Source organism: Centroberyx affinis, unplaced genomic scaffold (genome assembly GCF_046629955.1).
Source record: "Centroberyx affinis isolate AG114_WGS23_722 - 3 ecotype Tasmania unplaced genomic scaffold, CSIRO-AGI_Caff_v1 ptg005445l_1, whole genome shotgun sequence".
Lineage (NCBI taxonomy): Eukaryota > Metazoa > Chordata > Actinopteri > Beryciformes > Berycidae > Centroberyx > Centroberyx affinis.
Window position 1 is genome coordinate 455,166 of NW_027282725.1, and position 23,229 is coordinate 478,394.

The 23,229-nt window shown below is 42.8% G+C and overlaps 1 protein-coding gene across 1 annotated transcript in view; it reads left to right on the top strand.

Moving 5' to 3' along the window:
• Nucleotides 1-23,229, top strand: part of ctnnd2a (catenin (cadherin-associated protein), delta 2a) — a 241,785-nt gene that overhangs the window by 180,291 nt on the left and 38,265 nt on the right. The window contains exons 17-19 of the mRNA XM_071546768.1: nt 12,183-12,300; nt 16,100-16,282; nt 20,540-20,713. Coding sequence (XP_071402869.1) covers nt 12,183-12,300; nt 16,100-16,282; nt 20,540-20,713 — 475 coding nt within the window. The remainder of the gene's footprint in view (nt 1-12,182; nt 12,301-16,099; nt 16,283-20,539; nt 20,714-23,229) is intronic.

A 23,229-nucleotide genomic window follows, 5' to 3' on the forward strand; every position in this document is an offset into this window, starting at 1 on the left:
TGTGTGTCAAGACATTTTTGGGATTTTCTGGAAAAAAAAAAACTTTCAGTTTTGTATACTGTGTTGATAAAATATGCTTTTGAGATGATAAAGCTCTTGTAATGATGAAGTAAAACTACATAGCTTTGTAGATCAAGGTGCTTACATGCCCCACAAATGGTGACTTTTCAAAACACAGAGAAATTCAGTCCACACTCATCGACTATGTTGCAAACATAACATGGAATAAACAAGCTACAGAGGAAAAATTCTATGGAAAGGAATCAAATCAGAGACATTTCAGCTTGGTGTCTCCTACTGTAGGCAGCCTCCAGGGGAATCAATGTTACAGCCATAGCAGGCATAGCATTGCGTGTGTATGTGCATGTGCGCTATTCATCAGCCTCTAGCGATGTTCAGACAAGTCAGCATGGTGGGAAGTGGAAACTTCCCTGCTCACTGTGAGCAAACCCACACACACACACACACACACACACACATACGCACACACACACACATATGCAATGCTATACCTGCTATGGCTGTTACCAGAGACACAAAGACAAACAGAGTTCATAAACTACCTGGAAGGACAAATCAGATGTTGTGAATCCTCTCAGTCTCACACAGAGCCATGTCAGCCCTCTGAGTGGACAAACGGTGCTCCAATCAACACTTGTCAACTCCAAATAATTGTCACTGAAAAAAAATCAAGACTTAATAACACTGGGAAATTTGCTGTGTAGCGTGGATTTAGTCTGATCTTGAAAATGTGTCATGATGCCGAATCATGTCATGTACGCAGCAAATTTTCCAGTATTAACACTGGCATACTGTTGATTTTTAACTCTCACTATTTTGCTATTTTGCTTTTACTATTTTTATTGTAAACCTTGTCTGCATGTGCAGTTTCCCTCATGGGACAGTAAAGGTTTGAAATGAATTGAACTGCACTAAACTGGATTAAACTGAATTGAAAATCAAGTGCATGCTTTTGATTTGGCTGGATGTGTTGTGCATCTGTCATACTGATAAGCACAAGACTTGCAGTTCGAGACCCGGAAAGGAAGCTATGGTCCTTGCATAAATTACATTTGTACATTTGTACACACACATACACACACGTACATACACCGCTGAGGGCTGAGACTGTTTAGAAAAGCACTCTATGTCCACTTGGCCGCCTCTCTTTGAGCCGTGTGCTCAATCAGCCACCAACAGTCTCTGGATTAAACCCCACCCCACTTGCTTTCCAAAGCTCCCTCTCAAGCTGTTTCAAATGGTATCTCCAGCTATTGAATGCTTTTCAAAAGAATTTCAGAGCCATTCTGGAGATGTTCCAAGAGGTGTTTACAGGTATTCACATGGTTTTGTGTATAAAGCGCTACTGTGTGTGTGTGTGCGTGTGTGTGTGTGTGTGTGTGTAATCAACATACCACAGCAAAAGCTCCAAATGCTGCATTGTTCCAACCTTATGGTCAGAGGTGCAGCGGTGTCAGTGGTTCTTATTATTTTAGATTTGAATACTCGTTCAAACTATGAATATTGAATTATCGACTTATCGACATGAGCATGCAAGCAAGGATTGCTTGCATGCTCATGGTTATGAATGGAGATTCTTTTCAATAAATCTGCTTTGACTGCTGGTTGTCAAGTCAAATGTACAGTAGATCTCATGCCAAAAAAGGTTACCCACCTCTGTCAGTGGGAAGACCCTGATCCAACATTAGTACACCTTTTGTAAAGTCATTAATGCGTATCGGCCCTCATTAGCCTCAACAATAAGAATACCCATAGTAGAATAATTTGTTAAAAAAAACACATGATCACAAATTCTGATCATTTTTTATCAATTTTCAGTCATCAGAAGACATTAAAGTAAAATGTTTACTATATATACATTCTGAGTGTCTCAACTGTCTCAAGGCTTTATCATCCTTCTGTAAGCTGTGTCATCCCCTCATCTAACTGAAGTGGTTTTAATAGGTGAAATCAACAAGGGAAATGTAGCTTTCACACAAATTCACTTTGTTAGTCTATTTCATGGAGAACAATAGTGTTCCCATTATTCCTATTATACACAGGTCTCCTAAGCAGGGTGCAAACCATTACCATGTGCAAAAACAATATTACACACAGCTGTCTCCAACTCTGCACCTGGTTTAACAATACCTACAGTATCATGCAAATGTGGTTGGCACAATTTTGGCATTATCTGGGGGCTTGGATTGTGTTTGAAACATGACACCAGGTAGAAGGGAGAAAAGCAGGCAAATTAAAAATAGACGTGTTTAATATCATGCCTGATATGACTGCAGACCAAAAGCTGCATAGATTGTGCAAACATTTGCTAAATCTAGCCATCAGTGTATTTCAGTGTTGTTTTCTGTGGTTGTTTGTTTTTCCCAAAGCAAAATGCATTTCCCAAAGCTTCTTGAACTAAGTTATCAGTTATTGCCAGTGACGTCTCTAGGCTTCAGACTTTTGCAGCAAGTAGATTATTTCCTAACTCACCAAGGTGTTTAGAGGACTTATGTGTGTGTGTGTGTGTGTGTGTGTGTGTGTGTGTGTGTGTGTGTGTGTGTGTGTGTGTGTGTGTGTGTGTGTGTGTGTGTGTGTGTGTGTTTCTGTGTATGTGTGTGTGCGTGCGTGCGTGCGTGCATGTGTACATCTGAGGATGCAGGGGATGACAAATGATGCTGTCAATGCACTGGTCCACACTGCAAAGTTACAGATCAAATTGTAAGAGAGCTAGAAAAAGAGAAGGGGGACGGAAGGCAAAGAGAGACCAGAGGAGTAGAGGGCTACAAGCTCGAAAGATTAGAGAGAAAAGAGAGGGATCGAATGTAGAGATGGAGAACAATGGAGAGAAGGAGAGAGTAACAGGATCCCAAAGAAGGGAGGTGAGACAGAGAGAGTAATGAAAGTGTTTCTGCTGCTCTCTGGGGTTGCTTTCTATCTCGTTATCTGTTCTGGGGGGTTAAAGCGACACAAGGCCACAATGTTCAGGTCCCAATATACCTCAGCTCAATTCCAGACCTCTCACCCCTCTCATTATCCCTTCAGTGTGTGTGTGTGTGTGTGTGTGTGTATGTCTGTGTGTGTGTGTGTATATGCTTGCATGCATCTGAGTGTGTATATGCCTTTGTGTACACTTCTGTGTTTGTGTGGGTTTTTTTGAGCATGTGTGTATGTGCATGTATGTAGGTATATATATGCACGTGAGCACGCATGTGCGTGTATGTGTGTTGGTGTGTATATGCGTATGGTGCATGTGTACACGTGTGTATGTGTGTTTGTGTGCGCATGTGCATTTGTACTCATGGGGAAGTAAAGGTGTTGAACTGAATCAATCTCAGAAATCACAGCTGACATGGGGGAGTTGCATATGGTAATGGGAATGAACTGGTGTCAGGGCATCAGGTGTTTGGATTATGGGTGTGTGTTGGCGCATGTGTGCGTGTATGTGTGTATTTTCATGTGTGCGTATGCGTGTGTTTGTGTGTACATATAAGAAATGTGGGCCAAGCAGCTAATGATGCTGATGGACCCATATGTTGTCTAATCGGGAGGCGGGAGCAAGAGGCCCCTCCCTACCCACACACACACACACACACACACACACACACACACACACACACACACACACACACACAGGCGTTATCAGGCCAGACACAGGGTCTCCTGTGGAGGGGTTTCCATATCCTCCATTCAGGGGCTGTTTACCTCCCTGCAGGTTGTTGGTTTACAGCCAAGCCAGAGAGAAATCACTACCTGCAGCCTCCACACTGTACAGTACACACTGTTTGTATGTGTGTATTTCTATACTTGTGAGGATCACACACACACACACACACACACATACAAACACTTTCCATTTGTTTCCTCCCTGCCACCCACAACTAGCATATATTGTGGGAGAATAATAGGATATGTTATGAGATGAATCAAGAATAAAGAGTGTGTGGTCACGGCTGGATTTGTTTCCATATTTATTTCATTGATATTAATTGCTTTTTGTGCGTGTGTGATTTTGTGCCATCTGGTGATGACCCTCTGCTACTTGTGCGTACACACACACTTTCACAAACACACACACACACACACACACACACACACACACACGCTCACACACTTGTGTACAGCCACCCCACACCAGCTGTTTGAGACAAAGTCACTCAGTGGTCATTTGTTCCTTGGGCAGCATTAGAGAGCCATCTGTCCCAGATTCACTCATGTCCACATCTTTCCTGTAAATGTTGCACGGCTCTTTAAACAACCGAAACTGTAGAAACCTGCTAACACATGATTTGCTCAGTGGCTCTCAACTAGTTTGCAGAGGTGCTGTGTTGCACACTGGAAGGAAAAATCTATGTAAAATAACATTTTTATACAATCTGAAGTATCTGCCAAACAATGTAATTGGTGAAAAATGTGTTCCCGACTGTTAGTTTGGTTGCCATGCCCATTCTTGTGGTAACCAGCAGGGAGCTAGTTAGTGATCTTTCTTGTTGTCTCCTGTCTTTTATTCTTATGTATGTATGCTAACTCTCAGCTAATATGCACACATTGGTAACCATTGTATAAAAGTCATAATACCCTTGAGGATGTTCTTTACCGTGTAGCCTACTTCAGTACTGCTCCTCATGCCTTCTGCATCATCGGGGTACTGATAATCAGAGTAAACAATTCCCTTTTTTGGTATTACTGCTAGATTGCAATAGCTTTATGGAAATTGAATGGAATTTCAAATTGAATGGAAATCACATGGATAACAAATTTGCCATCTTTGCTGTGAGAGGGGAATGCTAGGCCTATACAAGGCAATAGAAAGTAGAAGAATGTCAGATTCATATTGTATGGTTTTGGCGTAATGGGATAGATGGTTTGTAGCCTAATGGTTTGAGGAACAAACTTGTGACCAGCATGTTGTTAGATTGGATGTTACCTGGGAAAATTTAGGTGTGAGAAGTGGATGAGACATGGCTGCCTCACCTGTCCCTTGAGCAAGGCACATAATCCCCAACTGCTCCAGTGAAGCAGTGACCAACAGAAAAAGACTGTAGTTATACTGGGCAGCTCCCATGTACAGTATGTGTGTGTGACTCTGTCCTGTGGGCCACTGGCTTAAACATAATATAATATTAGAGTCCTTTGTCAACTGTCCTGGTTAAATTAGGAAAATGTTCTATATTCATGTTTACTGAGGTTATGAATATGAAGCGCAGTTGCCAGGACCTTATGCACCGTAACCAAGGCTGCCTGGGATCTGAAAAGCGCGAGCTGACGAGGTGTTTCATCTTTGTCACAGCCTTGAAATACCTTTCTTTCTTTTACTTTCATCACCTCAGATAGTCCTTGTGTGGGTTTAATTTTACTTCACCATACATACACCAAAGACAGCCGACTTTTCATAGCCTTTTTATTCCCTTATTATCATTGCCTGTTCCGAAGAGGACGTCTTTCTCTCTTTTTGTACTTTTGATGAAGACGACCCAGCAGCACTCTAATCCATTTGTTAAGTTTCTTCCATGAAAACATTGCTGCACTGCTTTCCCCATGTCTTCCGGCAAATTCCCATGACAACAACTGCTTGAGGGTCGTTTATTACTCTGCAGCACTGAAGAAATGACCAAATGTTACGATTAATAGGACTTATTAATGGTCATTCTTCTAATGTGAGGGGGGTGACTAATGTGCAATATATTTGTCAAAACTTTCTTGAGCAAAGTTGGGAAATGGGTCTTTAGTACTGGCACCAATAGCAATAGTTTGTTATGTAACTGCAGTAAAAATAACAACTCTTAAATTCTGAATGGGATGCTTAATTGACTTCTGTGTCTTTGGTGTTCAATAGGTATAGGCCATATCAGCGTGACAAGCTTACTTCCGGATGGATAACGTCGGTGGTGCTGCATCGGCGCTACAGTATTTTTTGTGTTATTTAACCAAAGTAAGACCCCTTTTGAAGCTGTTGTGATTAGAAATACACAGACATTATGTAGTTCTGGCTGTCCACCGAAAAACGAGACGTTCCTGATGTCGTTGCTGTTGATATTTGTTAGTGTATAACCTAACATAACCTAAATACAGCATATAGCCTATTTAAGCATGTGTCCACAAACTATTATATTTTACCAAAATGTTTAGAAATGCTTAAAAGTTCTGTTTTGGCCACTGTCTTATACAAATTAACCATAACTTTCTGTTTTTATTTTATATTATGTTATATAGCCAAACAATGACAGCCAGTGACACAAAGTGGCTATGTTAGTGTGATTCAGCGAGCAGAAGTTCAAATTCAAGTGCTGATCTAACAAAGCAACCTCAAACCAGTCATTCTTTAGTGTTTTGCTTTATAGTAGAAACTGTGGACTGTTCGTTATTTACTTTCAGACTCGATTGTAAAGCATCTTGACTGTAAAGCAGGGTATGATAGCAAAGCCAGATCACAAACCACTGCGTGTGTTGTGCTACTTGTGCTGGGCTAGAACCGCGGTCCATTAAAAACCGTGCGGATAAAACATTTTTGGCACTTTGACATGATGATATGATGTGTTTTACTCGATATGTTTTACTCGTGTAACAGAAAAGGGCTCAAGGATTTCAGAAAGCTTATCATGTTGGCCAAATTTCGGTCAGGAAACCTTACCTACATGAAGTGAAAGATTTTACCAGAACGGTTGCCGGTTTTACCAGTGCCGGTCACAACGAAGCTACTGCTGTGCTAGACCCAAACGAGACTAGCAAAACTGAGAGACTGTATTACTGTCACTCTAGCAAGCTTGCACGTTATGCTACCCAACAGTGACGTTTATAATTTTTATTACTGACCTGTAAGAAAATGCCTGCTGCAGAACCCTGTCATGAGTGGTTGCTGCCAGCCTGTCCCCAGTTCTGTAGATGCAGACGGCCTGTAAACTATTATCTGTATCCACCGATTCCGTTAGGTTGCTTTAAAACGGAAAAAGCCTAAACCTAATCCATTATGTACCAAGGTATATTTGGCATTACAGCCCCAAACACAACCCGATTTCGGCATTATCGCTAATGTTTTGTTTAGTTGACTCGTATTTACCACTGCTTAAAACCGACAGGTGCGAGTTATCCACCCGGAAGTATAGCCAATCTGTTTGTTTACAAACATTCTGATTTGGACTATTTATTTAACGAAGCAGTCTAATGAATTAGACTGAATTAATGGAGTGTGACATCAGATAGGAAGAAGTCTAAGCCTGTAATGGACTCGTTAAATGGTAGAGATTACCTGTTAGATTTAAGCACGTGCGCAGACACCCTCTTGCACACACATACACACACACACAGACACACAAAGGCATGCGCACACATTCACACGGGCACAGTCACACACAAAGAGTACTCACACAAGAAATTGAAAACCAGCACACAGACGCTCACATGCACACACATACACACATTCTTGGCATTAGATCCTGCCTGTCATCCTTCCGTACTCATTCTTCACCTTCTGATATGAAGTATGCCACCTGACCTCGACCTGCTGTTCTGCCACAGCAACACAGAGACCTCTCTCTCTCTCTCTTTCTCTTCTCTCTCTCTCTCTCTCTCTCTCTCTCTCTCTCTCTGAACCCTGTGTCAGTGTAAGGAGGCTGACTCTTAGAAAACAAGCTAACATTAAATTAAAATTATGTGATGCAACACGAGATGTGAGGATGCCTCGGGACACAATTCACCCCCCCAAAAAAATTAGCAGGTTTTAGTTTCTGCATATGAAAGCCTGGCTTCCCTAGGTTATAACTAATCCAGAAGGAGAGGCGTGGTGCAGAAAGGGACAATATTTCATGCTTCATTACAACACCACTAGAGGAACAAGCATGCATGCATAGACAGACACATACACATAGATTCAGAATACAAGCACAAGCACACACACTCACGCTGCCCTCTCTCTTACATAAACACACACACACACACACACACACACACGTGCGTGGCAAAGCAGTTCTATGTCCAGTTCATGTGGCAGCTGTGTATAGGCCTCTCCAGAGCAATTTGTCCAGATGGACACAAGCTGTAAAACAATACATGACGGGCAGCCAGCATAGTTATGGCCATAATACACTACCAACATCAGAATTAGAAAAAAATATACTGGAATGTGGCATGGTGACATTTGTGTAGACACACAACATTCAGTTTTACATACATACTGATACATACAGTACAAGGACAATGGGACCTTGCAAGCAGTACACACATCTCACACCACATATACAGGCAACATCAACATTTCTGAGGCAGTGTATATGGGTGTGCCAATATTGTCTTCTGCAAGGATGGGTATCAACCTGGGTAAAAGCCAAGGGATGATGCAGTCAGTTATAAGGAACATAAAATATTTATATTGTTGATCACTGCTGGCAAAATTCTCCATCTGTGTTGCTTCAAAATGTTGCCCTATAACATCATATCCTTAGCCCCATGCTAGAGTAACAAGAGAAAGCATTGTGTTGCACGCTAGTTAAGTATCTGTCTGGCTAACAATTAGCATGTGAGAAGCTTTAAGAGACAGAAATCTGATTGGGCAAAGTGGGCAAACAGTTAAAGGGTTAGCAGTTAGCATCGTAACCAAATGGCCACAGGATTGATTCCTGCAACTTTTTGTCCATCGACAGAAGCAGTCTGTTGAAGTGTCCTTGAGCAATACACTGAACCCCTACCTGCTCACTCACATTTGCTTTTCGATAAGATCCTTAAACCCTCAGGTTTTTTCCCACGTTCGGTTGAGGATTGTAAATTCTTGTCCGATCTATATACAGAGGGATAGAGGGCGTTTTCAGGCGCCCACCCAGGCTTAAGAGTAAATGCAAGGCAAACAGCTTGCATTTAGAAAGTTTTCTCTCGCTTTAACATTTATATTGCACAGCCAAGTGCCTCCTCCTCCTCCACTCATGATAAGGCATCAGATAAAAGACTTGACGGAAATCTCAGTAGCAGTCAGCATATTCAAGGCTGAGCATGAAAGCAATAAAGAACCCCCACCCATCTCTCTCTTTCTCACCCACCCACCTGCAGTCTTGGTGCTTAAAACATTAGTCAAGGTGAAGTGTTTTCAGTGTTCTGTTTCGTATCGACTAGACAGGAAACGGTGTCTCTGCTAAGCGTGTTTGCCGTCGGTGTAGTTGTACGCCCATTAGCATTCAAAGCGGGTGAAAATGACTTGACCTTCTCTGGGAAACGGGGAGCCGCAAGCGTGAAGTTTTAATTGAGTTCTTGCGTCTTTCTCTCTCTCTCTTTTCTCTCTTTCTCATCAGTACAATAAATGATTGACCTCGCCTTATAGACTGGTGAAACAGCCGTGATCTCTTTATTATGTCGACATGATGGATGAACTTATTCATTCACACCATCGTGTTGTCTCCTCATTCACACCCTTTCTTGTCTGTGTTTGATGTTTGATCTACAAAGGAAGATGTTTAAAGCACGCATTTCCAAACCTCAATAACCGTGTTAATTCCTTTTTTCTTGCCTTTGTCTTGCTGTGAGTTTACACCCACCTCCCCTCACCAGCATGGCATCATCTTGGAGGTCCATTGGAGAACTGGCTGCAAATAATGGTTCAATATGTAACAACCACGCAAGAAAAGTTGAAATATCTGAAAAAGATAGAAGTCGTGGGTGTATATTCATACAGTAACATTATAGCTAAAGGCGAATGGTCTGATCCAGATCAAACAGTTGGTTTATCGTATATGAATGTTAACATAAAAATGTGACTACTAGCCACATAAAGTTAGCTAGTGTGCAAATCAGATTTTTCAACAAAGCTAATGGTAAACATTATCTAAACACAAAGTCAGTTAGATCTATCAGTGATGAAATGAACAGTTCTCAGTGAAAAACTGCACAGAAACTACCCATGTCTGTTCCATAATGTTGAGACGGCCAAGTCCTAAATTTAGAAGCACAATCTGCTGTTGTTGCCAAGAGTGTGGACCTCCAAGATGGCCGCTGGAAGATGTGTGACATCACTTTACAGCCCTCTATACCCACCTCTACATCAGTGTAGCCACCTCCCTTCAGCACCGCATTCCTACTTCACAACCACCGCTAATATTCTCTGATATAACAATGTGACAGTATTATCACTGTTGACAACTGCATTGAGTGTAACTGATTTTGCAGATTGTGAATATGCTGGAAACAAATTAAAGTTGGTAGTAATGTAGTGAGTGGCTGTCACCATGGGGTTTTGTCGAGATTCTTATGCCGTGCATGTGAAATACATTTGTCTCCTGGGTATACACACACGCACGCACACACACACACACACAGACACACACAACTATATGCTATAATATTGATTTTGCTGAAGGCTGCCTACAGTAGGACACACACACACACAAGCACAGACACATTTTTTACTCACTTAGAAAAATGTCCTATTGTTATCTTTCAGTGCATGCCACTTTTGGGCAGCAGGTTGACTGTAATGTGTGTGGCTGTATTTTGAAAAGAAACTAACCAAGAAACGAACCTGTGAGCGAAGTTGCTTATGTTTTTTGTACAGACCTATTATTATTTTCTTTTCATAGCACAGTGGAAATGGTTTATGCATTCTAATGATCTCTTGCCCTATTTTTGACAAGCCTCGTTTCTAAAGGTTTTCTTCCACGCCGATTTGGTGCCGGCAACTACATTTCAGCCAAAAAATATATCTTGATATTTTGTCATCAAAATCTGTTAAAAATTGCTTTCTCCAATTTTCTTTGACATTTCAAAAGCTAAAATGAATTTCTATCATGATTCATCATAATTATTGGTAACACTACGACTACCACATCTATATTCTATAGATGTGGTAGTCGTAGTGTGGGGTTCATTATTGTTATTATATGTCATGTCTTCTAATGTGTCTAAAGTGTCATGTCTTCTAATGCATCCAAAAGAAACCATGAAGAATCACAAATTATCCTTGTTCTCTTCAGGTAAACTGATAATGTTGAGTAATATAGATCTTAAAACATTAGAAGTAATCAAACATTAGAAGGTTGTCAGACAAAGTGATAAGGGTCGATATAATGCATCAGTAAGCATTATGTGTTCTTATAAGCATGGTCATAAGGCATTATGAGTGTGTTATAAATTCTTTATGAGTGTCCTTATAATGCTCTATAAACACGGTCGTCATAGAAACTCATTATTGTTATTAGGAGCTCAGGAGGAGCACCTCAGTAAGAGTGTGTGTTTGTTGGTCCATTCCTTCATTTGTGTGTGACGCTTTTTGCCACACACACAGTGCTTAGGGGAATCACAGTACACACTGTTAAGGCGGCACAGAGCCCTAAGAGCTTTGCATAAGGGAAATCCAGTGTGCGCTCGTACACCAGGCAGAACGATTGAAGTCACGAGCATCAACCCACTCACATATAATAAATGCTATAAACATCATTTTCATGTTTATTGTATTGAATTCACTATGGAATAAGATCAAGCAGCATTTTGAAAAGTGACTCAGTGTGTGTAAGTCAGTATATCTGTCTCATAGATGACTCCTTGCTGTAACCCAAACAACTCCACCCCAGTGCCGCCCACCTTTTCCTCCAGCTCAATTAAAATTCTATTCAACACATTATCTTATTGGCAAGATTGCTAATAATAAACTGAACAATATTGTCAAATTATCAAAGCGGTGTTGGCGTGACTGTTAACTGTGAAGTTCAAGCACCAACTGTCTGACTAAAGCGGCTTTTTTTCTGGATTCAACTCAAGTGCTTTAAATTGAAGTGGGCCTTCGGGGCATAGATTGAGATGTTTCCAGAATTTTAATGCTCCCTTTTCAATTGTTTCGTGAAAGGAGAGCTGCCAGGTTCCCCTGTATCTGTCTTGCTGGCTCTCTCTCTCTCTCTCTCTCTCTCTCTCTCTCTCTCTCTCTCTCTCTCTCTCTCTCTCTCTCACTCTCCCTCTCTCTCTCCCTGGCTCTCTGTCTCTCTCTCTCTCTCTCTCTCTCTCTCTACCTGTCTCCATGTCCATCTCTTTTTTACCAACTTTCTCTCTTTCTCTCCCATGTCTGCCTGTCTTCACCTCCCTCCCTCTTACCAACTTCTCCCTCTCTCTCTCTCCCTTCTCTCTCTCTCTCTCTCTCTCTCCCCCTCCCTCTCTCTGCCTCACACTGAACAGTCTCCTGTGTGTGTGTGTGTGTGTGTGTGTGTGTTTTGCAGGAATGTGAGTTCAGCAGGCGAGGAGGCGAGGCGGAGGATGAGGGAGTGTGACGGCCTGACAGACGCTCTGCTGTACGTCATCCAGACCTCTCTGGGCAGCAGCGAGATCGACAGCAAGGTGTGTGTGTGTGTGTGTGTGTGCGCATGTGTGTGTGTGAGATTGTTTTTGGGTATCGAAGTACTCAGAATCCAAACAGTTACCTCTCGCTGCGAAGTTGAGTGGTGCAGCTTTAAGTGTGTTTTTTATGTTGTCCTTATTTTTTTGTTTTTTTGTTTTGTGTTGTGAGGAAATGTGTGTGTGCTTGGGCATGTGTGTGTTAGCATGTTATCTGTGTGTGTGTGTGTGTGTGTGTGTGTGTGTGTGTGTGTGTGTGTGTGTGTGTGCATTTATGACTCAGTGTGTGTGGGCCAGTCAATACTACATAAACAGTGTCGTGGATGGCTGCCTTCTCAAGGTCTCCCTGTCTCCCAGCCTCTCTAAATGGCCGTCCTTAATCACTGTTTAACCGCCCGCCCCTCTCCACCGTCTGACTGCAGTCACCGGAGGGGCACGGCTGTCTCCACAGTAACGAAGATTGATTGGCAGGTGCAGCGGCCAATGGTCACCGCTGCATTAGCGACGTGCATTAGCCATGCGCTTGTGCTCACCACTGTCATTCTGGTCTCTGTCTGTCTGCCACCTTTTCTTTTTTTTCTGATCTCCCTGCTGTGTTTTTTTTTTTTTTATCTCAGTCTGACTTGGCTGTCTGTCTAGTTTTCATGTATTTGTCTCTGTATCTCTTTCTTTCTCTCTCTCTCTCTGTCTTTCTCTCTCTGTCTCTCTCTCTTTCTACTTTGACTCAGACTCTCTCTCCTCCCATTTCGATGCTGATTTGGTCTGGCACTTAAAACACCCTATTAGAGGGCAACTCAAAGGATCAAAAAGATGTAAGCAATATGAGATGATAGCTCCACTTCACCAATACATTGCTCAGGTGAATTTAAGAAATCTATATTTGTGAGTTCGGACATCTTTCTCCCAAAGTAAGAAAGCAGAGAGCCAGGGCTCTGCTCTTTGAAGTTATTAAGAGACACAAGTCGGAGTTGTTCCAGTAACACTGAATCATTGATTATTAACCAGTTAATGTGCCCATATCCTGGTCAAAATCAGCCCAGATGCTGACAGTAGGCTCACAAAAATTGCTCTCTCCTTCACTCTCAATGGAGCTTCAGAATTTGTGTTTTGATCATCGCCTCGGTTCTCTCCCCTCTGCCTTTCATGTCCGCAAATTCAAGACCAAACTGCACAAGATCACAGGAATATTCACATTTTATATGAGAATTATGTTTTATGGTGGATTGTCCCATTAACCATAAGCTACAGACTTCTACTATGATGCTACAAGTTCATGTACAGTGAGGAAGTTTGAGGGAGATTTAAATGGATTTCACAGTAAGTGGTGGCACACATGGTGCAAAGACAGACTGACTTCACAGACAGTTTTAAAGGAAGGTGCAAGACCTCACAGACTAAACACATCACTATACATATACATATTCAATATGATACTTCTATTTTATTTTTTAATATATTGATATTTTAGTAACATACATACAATGTGATTGTTACTGTAGGGAAAAGTGTACTGTGTCCATTAGGGGCGTCCTTTGGTCTAGTATCTCATGAGATAAATAAGTTGTATGGAAAAAACAAACAATTCTTGAAGCTGTCTAGTGGCATAGTGTGCCAAGGCTGAAGCAACACAAGGTCGCACAGACTACCCTTTTCAACAATTAACATTTAAATATGGCTCTTGGCTTGTATTGGTTTGTTTTGTAGATTCCTGTACTACTTGAAGAGGGAGATTTCTGTCTAAGGTGTTGGCTAGCCACAAGCATTTTCCATTGGGATCACTAGCAATGCCAGTGCTAAGAAGCTGATTCTTCATTACCTGAAATGTCCATTTAGAAAATCTTTCCTACTATGAGCCCTAGTTCTCATTGTGAGCGGCTTAGTTGATGGGCTACTCTATTCTGACTGATTGTGGGCGGGGCCAGAGGCTTTGATTGCATCAATGTCATCATGCAGCTACAAAGTTTTGAACAGGCAAATCATGTAGTTTTTATTGTTTTGATATTGCCTTTCATAACATTACATCTTTTTAATGAGTTACCATTTCTCACTAGCGAGTGCTAATTAGGTAGCATTAATCAAACATAAACAGGAAAAAAGGCAATAAAATGGCTTCAACATGGACTCCAATGATGCTTGCATCTCTAAGCATCTTTCTCAGACCTTTAGTCATTTAAATAAAGGTTGTAGGGAACTGGGAAGTTTTAAATGGCTTTAATCAACTTCTCGTCCATTGTGCACTTGACAAGTGGAACTATTGTTCATTAAATATAATCACATGGGTAGTGAAACAAGGAATTGCGGAAATCTGATGTTCAGCCACGGGAAACCTACAATGGCCTGCTTTACTCCATGGTTCACAAACATTGCAGCTTCAAAATCCATGTCAATAAAAGGTCACTATTGACCTTATTCACATGGCAGCATTTTTGAACACTTGGGTTGGGAAACTTTACCAGAAAGGGCAAGTACAGACAGCTGTGTCCTACTGTTGTGTACGAAGCTGCACATCATCTGAACATCATTTCACAGATTCTGCACTTAAAAACCTATTAGAAATGAATGGATCTCAAGAATCTAGAGGCCTTGCACTTAATATATTTGGCCCATTATCGCAAGAGTCCATGAGGTAATGAAGTGGCAGCAGGATGATGTAGTGAGTTGGGACACCAGAGGACCTGCGTCCATGCCCCCGTGTTTCCAAGCAGCCGCCCTGCTGAAGTGTCCTTGAGCAAGACCCTGAATCCTTCCCAGCTGCTGGAGTGCTGCTCTGTATCTGACCCTGACCTCTGACCTCCCCGTGGAGGCGGGAAGTATCACATTATTAATATTAATCCAAAAACCAAGAGTGTTTGCACTCCATAAACCATGCAACCTCAAACAGCAGCATGCTGAATAACTGTGAAATAACAGATCGAAATAGAAAATGTCACAGTAAATTGTAAATAAAATGTAACTTCTCCTACATCATTCCATTATAGCATGTGAATAGAATTTCAGACATGACTGCGGCTCGCTGGAGTGAGACATTGTTTTGTTTGCCGCGTCTCTCGAGGCTGTTCAATTACACTCCTTAGTTGTTTTTGTGTAAACCAACGGTCAGACAGAGAGAAGATTGATGATTTGTCTTTGTTAATTTCCACTCTGTTGACTCGATGACACCCCTTTCTAGTGATACTAAACGCACACACACACAAGCACACAACTCCAGTCAAAGTACACACACAGACAACAGATACTGTAAGTACTCTTTCTCTCTCACTCACACACACACACACACACACACACACACGTCTCTCGGCTGGCGGGTGCGCCTCTAAACTTGGTGTTAAATGGGGTGTGATACAGTGTATTGGGCTCTGTCATTTTTCCTCATTTACCTGAGTTTCCTCTAATCTCATTTCAAAGTCAGAGCTAACAAAATACAGAAGCTGATTAAATGTGAGATTATCTCTCTTTCTCTTTTCTTCCCCCTCCCTCTCTCCCACCCTTTGTCTGTCTCCCTCTCCCTCTGTGTCTCTCACTCCCTCCTTCTGTCTCGCTCGTGGGTGGGGGTGCGCGGCTCTTAGTGTAAAAGTGTGAGAGTGGGTGGTTTTTATTAGCGTGTTTCGACTTTTGAGTGTGCTCTGTGTTTTCAAGCAAGATGTATCATTAAATAACACCAAAAGCAAGTCTCTCTTTTCAACTCTCGCTCTTTCTTTCTTCTCTCTCTCTTCTCCTCTTCTCCTTTCCTACCTCGCCTTCCTTCCCACCCTCTCATCCTCCTTCTCCATTCTTCCTCCTAACTCTCTCTCTCTCTCTCCAGACCATAGAGAACTGTGTGTGCATCCTGAGGAACCTGTCGTACCGTCTGGCTGCGGAGACGTCCCACGGCCAGCAGGGGGGGTCGGAGGAGCTGGACGGCCTGCTTTGCGACGCCAATGGCCGCGACGGAGAGAGCTCCGGCTGCTGGGGCAAGAAGAAGAAGAAAAAGAAGGGCGCCGATCAGGTGAGGAAGGAGAGGAGACAATGGAGATATGGATGGATGGATTACTTGGTTTGTTTGTTGGTTGATAAACTGGTAGATGCAGTAGATTGCTAGATCCCAGGAGAGATGCGGTGGGCCAAAGTGTCAGTATCTATAAAAACCTTGTGTCAACAATCTTTTGGTATGTTTTTGTTATGTAGTTTACAGGTTAACATTGTCTCCCACATGTAGAAAATGTTTCATGACAGGTGACCAAGACAAAGCATTGATACATAAAATATTGAAAACACATGGCCGCGGACAGGAGACTGAGGCAGATTTTCGCCATTCCTAATAAGCAACTTTGTGGAGATACCAGTTTTATGCAAGACAGCGACAATGCACTGCATTTACATTGTAACAAAAAACATGTTTCAATTCTGTGTGACCCCATATGTTATATTTTTTCAGGGCAAACAAATGTACAATGAATTCTAACTGGGGGGTTAAAAATTAATAAGTTGTGCCATGACACACACAGACGCAAAGACACAAAGTTTTTGAACACAAAACCAAAGCAAAGATTCACAGTTGCATGAACTAGTATATCTGGGGGGTGATCATCTTGGCAGGCCAAAGTAATGGAAAGCATACAGTAAGCTACAAAATATTTACAATGGTCTTGACAGTCACATGTGCTAACAGCCTAAGGAAGATGCAGTGAATCCATATCCACTTGACTTGATACCACATACATCACATATGCATGCATGCACAAAATTAAAAGACGGTGCTCGTGAAAAGCAGGAACGCAATGTTTTCACTGGGATGAGACAGCTTTGCCTTCAGTGGGGACTCTGAGGGGACCTGTGTGGTAAATAATGGAGAAAAGGGATGAAAATCATAGATCACAGAGTATTCTGCAAGCTGAGTTGAAAAGCATCAGCTTCCTTTATAATGTATTAACTGGGAGATTGAGCCTCATGAGCCACTTTCTTGCTGTTTTTATCACTCTTTTTATAGTTGAAACTAGTTTTTTTAGTTCAAACCGTAGCTTTTTTAGTTAAAAGCTTCATCATTCGCGTTTTTTTTTTTTTTTTTTTAATGTTTTTTTTGCTGTGCTCTCTCCTCCCTGCTCTCTACTCTCGTGCTTTTTTTCACACTGTGAATGTAGAGGTGGACTTCTCTCCATGGGCCAGTCATCCTGTTCTCAGAGTCAAAAGCACACCTGACTTGCCTACAGAGCACTTAGACTGGGCTGCAAGCTTGTGTGTGTGTGTGTGTGTGTGCACACGCGCGTGTGTGTGTGAGCCTTTTTGCATGTGTTCGCTTGAGTCTAATACATGTTGTAGAGGGACAGACAGGCAGAGATGGACACAGACAGCGAGACAGGCAGAAAGCAAAACAGGTGGGAGAGAACGAGATAGAGAAAGTGATATGGGTGGAAAGCAATAATAATAATATTCAAAACCCCACAGGGAGGTCAGGGTCAGCTACAGAGCTGCACCTCTGGAGCTGGTAGGGATTCAGTGTCGTCCCGTGCTGCCAAAGAAAAAGGAGAGAGAGAAATGACAGATAGAGGGAGAGGCAGTGAGAGAGAGACAGAGAGAGACGCTGAGGGAGAGAGAAACATTGAGAGCATAAGAAACAGGTCAGGAGGGAGAGCGAGACAGACACAGGGAGAGAGAAGGAAAGGAGAGAGACGCAGGCTGTAATGTAGCCTCCTTAATCATTTATTAGAGGTTCAGACAGCAAGGCCGAGGAGCAGCACTGGAGCCTGAACTGGGCCTAAACACTCCTAATGGACTACTGGAACACACACACACACACACACACAAATACACAAACAGTACATAAATTCAGCACAGTTCCTACGGGCCTTGAAAATGTGTGGATTTGAGAAAAAAAAAGGCATTGAAAGTTTTTGAAAATGAATGGATGGTCTTGAAATTACTTGATTACTTGATTTTTTTAAATTAAAAGATGGCACCCAAATTCATCAGTATGCCTCAGCTCTCTGGATCAACACTTCCCATCCTGAGGAAAACCCTGTGAAGGCGATCTGCAGGTTTAAAATGTTATCTTATAAGACATGTGAATTTTGAGTCAGCACACATGCTGAGCTGTACACATGCTGCATACGCTGATATGCACTTTATAGCTGCGTATGAAATATCACCTCCAGCCATTCGATGTATTTGTAGTATTATGTGTACATCTAGGTTTGCATTTTTCTTTGCGTTTGGGTGGTTGTGATAGTCTGTGAGTGTGTGTGTGTTTACCTCATAGCCCCAGGCCAAGGTTTATGCCTCTGGATACAAAGTCTTTGACGTTCCCTTGCTGACATTACCAGCCTAGCGAGTCTATATTTCCCACTGTAAAACCACTGGGAATTTTTTCAGAAATATTTTTTTATTTTTATGGAATATTTTGCTCACATGTAACACCGTTGGTGTTCTTCTCATATGAGCTGCTTGATTTGAGAATTTTCTTGAATCAAGTGATTTTCAATTTGTATCATTTTTTATCCATTTGAAGACTCAACCACTTGTTAAGATAATTATTTCTTGCACTGAGCCACTTGAATATTTGCAAGTTTTTTTTTATCTGCTTAATCTTTAGAGAATATTAAATATACAAATTATGCATTCATATGTATATAGGATGCCTCTACACAACAGGGAATACTGTACTGTGATAGAGTCGAGGTGTCTTCTTGTAGTACTTCCACATACCTCAGATCATAAGAGGCCTTTGATTGCATGATCAGAGAACGCTGGTGTCTATGTATAGCTGCACATTAAGTCACATACACACACACATACACACACACGCACACACCATAGCACCTCTCTCAGGAAACACACTAGCCTAGTTTCCATGAGAGAAAGGGAGGAGGAGAAGCAACAGAGCAAGAGCGAGAAGGTCGTGAGAGGAAGAGAGGCAGCGGGAGAGAGGAGGATGGAAATAGATGAAGAAGAAGAACAGAGAGAGACCGGGGAAAGAGGGAGAGAGAGAAAGACGGCGATAAAGCAAGAGAGAGACAGGGAGAGAGAAAGAAGAGGAGAAAGAGATGGAAATAAAACAAGAGAGAGAGACAGATGTTGGCTCATGCCTAGCTGAAAAAGGTGTGGGCATGTCACTCAACAACAGAGAGGTTCACACATCAAGGGACTCCATTGCAGGGGAGGAGAGGAGGAGGATAAAGATAAAGAGGAAGAGAGGTGCGCAGCTTTAGGGTTTATTGCTCAAAGCGGGAGGAGGAGTGAAATGTTCTCCCGTAGTCTCTGTGTTCAAATGTTTCTCTCTTTTTGCCCCTTCCCACCTCCACTCCCCCCTCCCCACCCACACCCCCACCCGCACCCCCACCCAGAACCGCCGCCGCTCTCTGCTACATCACAGGGTGACAGGGAATCATTTACACAGGCTTTCTCCGAGTCTCTTTGACTTTTTAAAATAGGTCAGGGTGTGCTGCGTGGAGATCTCTGTTCCCTTCCAGACACACGCAGTCATCCTCAGCTAACGCAACACAAGCACACACACCGGTATGGATCTGACTATCGTGTAATTTTTCCAATTTTTGGCAAATATTTGCTTTTTTTCTCGTGAAATACTGAATAGTTTTCAGCCTCTAGGCCTCCTCTGATGATAAAATGAAACGACCTGTTCACCACCACTTCACCAAGTAGGCATCACTTCTTTTTAATGAGTCAAAAGCCAAAACGTTTGTGAACCACTGGCCTAGTGGTTAGAGAATCTGGCTGATGACCAGAAGGTTCAAATCAGTTTGAATCCCAGGAGCAGCTGGGGAAAATGTGGGTGGGGAAAGTGAATGAGTAACACTCTCTTCACACTCTCTTCTCTCTTGTTGTCTCCACAACAATTACTGCAGAAGTGCCCTTGAGCAAGGCACTCAACCCCCAGCTGCGCCAGTGGAGCTGCTCAGTGGCCAGCAGTAGGAGACTGTGGTTGTACTGGGCCGCTCCCAGCTGTGAAGGTGTGGAACTGTGTGAATGTGAAACAGGGAATTGCTGGAAAAGAGTTAAATGTGCTCAGTTGATTTTCCCTGGATAAATAAAGGTTAAAAATAAAAGTAAAAAAAAAAAAGTCGGTCCCACAAAAACGAAGGCACAGCAGATCAGGATGCTGCTGCTGACAGTGATTAATGATGATGATGATGATGATGAGGATGATGATGACAACTTATCCCCCCTCTTCTTCCCTCTCATCTCTCCATCCTCTTCCATCTCCTTCACCCCTCCATCCCGCCTCTCCTCGACTCCCTTCCCCTCCCCGCAGTGGGATGGCGTGGGCCCCTTTCCGGACACGGCGGAGCCCCCCAAAGGGGTTCAGATGCTGTGGCACCCCACCATCGTGAAGCCCTACCTCACCCTGCTGTCTGAATGCTCCAACCCCGACACCCTGGAGGGAGCAGCAGGGGCCCTGCAGAACCTGGCCGCAGGCAGCTGGAAGGTAAGGCACAAGTTAAAGTTTACTTTCTTATTTCTTTACTTGGAACTTCTCTGTCACACATGAATATCCTTGACACATGGGAATATAATAAGGCGTTGTTATGTTATTTAATGTTGGGCGCTATTCTTTTGATCTTGGCATCTTACTATCATCTGCCTGAGACTCCTGGTGATTTAGGAGTTTAAGCTCGCTCTGCTCTTGCACTTATTGTAAGTCACTTTGAAGCAGAGCGTCAGCAAAATGCCGCAAATGTAAATGTGGGTTTAACTTAATTTTATTGTCCATTATTGTTATATACAAGCTCGTCTCCATCCCAGGCACTCATTGAACGCAGACACTCACACACGGTGTACACAAAACATTTGTGCAGATAAAACACAGATAAAACACTTCATTCACGCTGTAAGTAGGACAAAGTATTGAAGTGTGTGTGTGGCTGTGTGAATGAGTATGTGTGCAGGCTACCTAGCTACCGACAACTGAGTCCTATTTAGAAAGTCTCAGAGCCTGAAGCCAAAAACCATGCTGCAGCCAGACGGTTAAATGTAGCAATACTTGTGAAATGTTCTGCTTCCATACCTCAAGCAGACAGGGTCCATTCGCACAAACGGATTTAGTCCAAAACATAGTGCAGGGTCTGCTTCTATTGAAAAGGAATGTGGTGAGTTGCAGTCAGGGATGGTAATTTAACCGGCTGGGCAAATGTAAATCAGTATCAGAATGACCTTGCTGAGTATAATAAATGTACGGGAACTGGTGGCCGTGATGCAGAAACATATTGACAACTCTTCATAGTTCAGTAAGTACATACAGGCACGACAGGGCCTCACATCATGAAAGGGGGGAGAAGCAGGACATAAATGACACTAGACTATGTATCCACTCTACATGTGTACAAAAAATCATTCTATTACTATGTAAATTCAAGCAGTATGGCATACACTCTGGTTGCAAGCAGCAGTGCAATGGAACAACGTACCATGATAGTAGACCTGGAGCAGGAAACGATTCAGTGTCTTGCCGACGCAGGTATATGAAACTCCGGTTAAAGGATGCCACCCTGCTGACCTTAAAAATATATTTAGTACTATCCCATGTCTTTATATGTACTATTGTTCAATAGTGTGCAATATTGTCCAGTAATAATGCAATAGCTGTAATCGTATGAATGCTCCAACCCCGACACGCTCGGGAGTGCAGCCAGGGTTCAACAGCGGCTGACGGATGGAAGCAGCCCGATAGTAATAATGTATGAATCACGCTGTTATATTGTAGTGTATTGGGGAGGGCAGCTGTAGCCTTGAGGGAGGTGAACATGAGGGAAAGAGGCAAAAAAGCATGAGAGCGTAACCTTGGAATGGCCTTGAAATCACAAGGGCGCATCAGACATTTTGTTGCTCTTCGAACGGGGCTGAAAGCATTTATTTGGATAAAACGAAAATGTAAATTTTAAAGTTTACATTAGTTTTTTTCTGTATGGGAGGTGAAAACTTTAACACTTAATGTCTCAAAAGTGCTTTGAATGTAGCCGTCTTAATAAACGATAGGCGGATGTCAGCCTGTAGTGCTAACAGAGGTGTAAGCATCAAGAGGGGGAGAGAGGAAGGGGAGCTCACTACAGCAGAGAAGGATCTCTCTGCGGTCCTGTAAATGTGCGTGGGAGGGCTGTGTATCTGATTTTGGTTTGTCGAGTACCTCCGGTGTTAGAGCTCTCTGCTCTGCACGCCATAGCTGGGGATGGATAGAGAGGGAGAGAGAGAGAGAGAGAGAGATGGAAAAGGGAGCTAGATAGGAAGAGACAAGGCAGAAGGAGGAAATGGTGGGGGCAGGTGGTCTCCAGGAAATCCCATTTTCTATTTCGGGGAATTACTGCGTGTGTGTGTATGCGTGCGTGTGTATTGTTGCGTCTTGTCTAAGCAAGCTCCCTCTCCTGGCTTAGAGAATAGCGCTGCTAACAGTTTTAGAGGGGGATGTGCTGGCGTACTGCTGGCGCGCTCTAGGCTCGGCTCACTAAGCTCTTGGCTAAGGCATAGGATCTTTTCCCTCCAAGGGTGAATACACACTGAAAGATTTATTTCCTGAACTGATTATAAGCACCAAAGTTTGGCCCGTGTTGGTCTCTAAGAAGAACAATGTTGTGTTTTAACCTTTATGTAACCTGGAAAGGTTTTACAGGAACTCTCTGCTTCGCACGTGTCCAGTTACCCACAGCCAATCCTGGGAGCTGTCTAGCACAGCCAGTCTTCCACTAGGCGGCGCCATGGAGCAGTCAGGGGTTAAGTGTCCTGTTCAAGGGCACCTTGATAGTTACTCAGGGAGGGTAGAGTGTTCTCAAAGCTCAGAACCGTTCTCCCTGGATCATATAATTCCCCCTCTTATATCACTTGTAAGTGTGACGCCTCAGCCTCTCTCGTATCACCCCTGAAATGTAACTTTTCCCACTCAACCTCCTCCGTAGTGGTTAGTCTATCTCTTCCCTGTTTTTCCTACAGTTACCACTTATATTATATCACTGC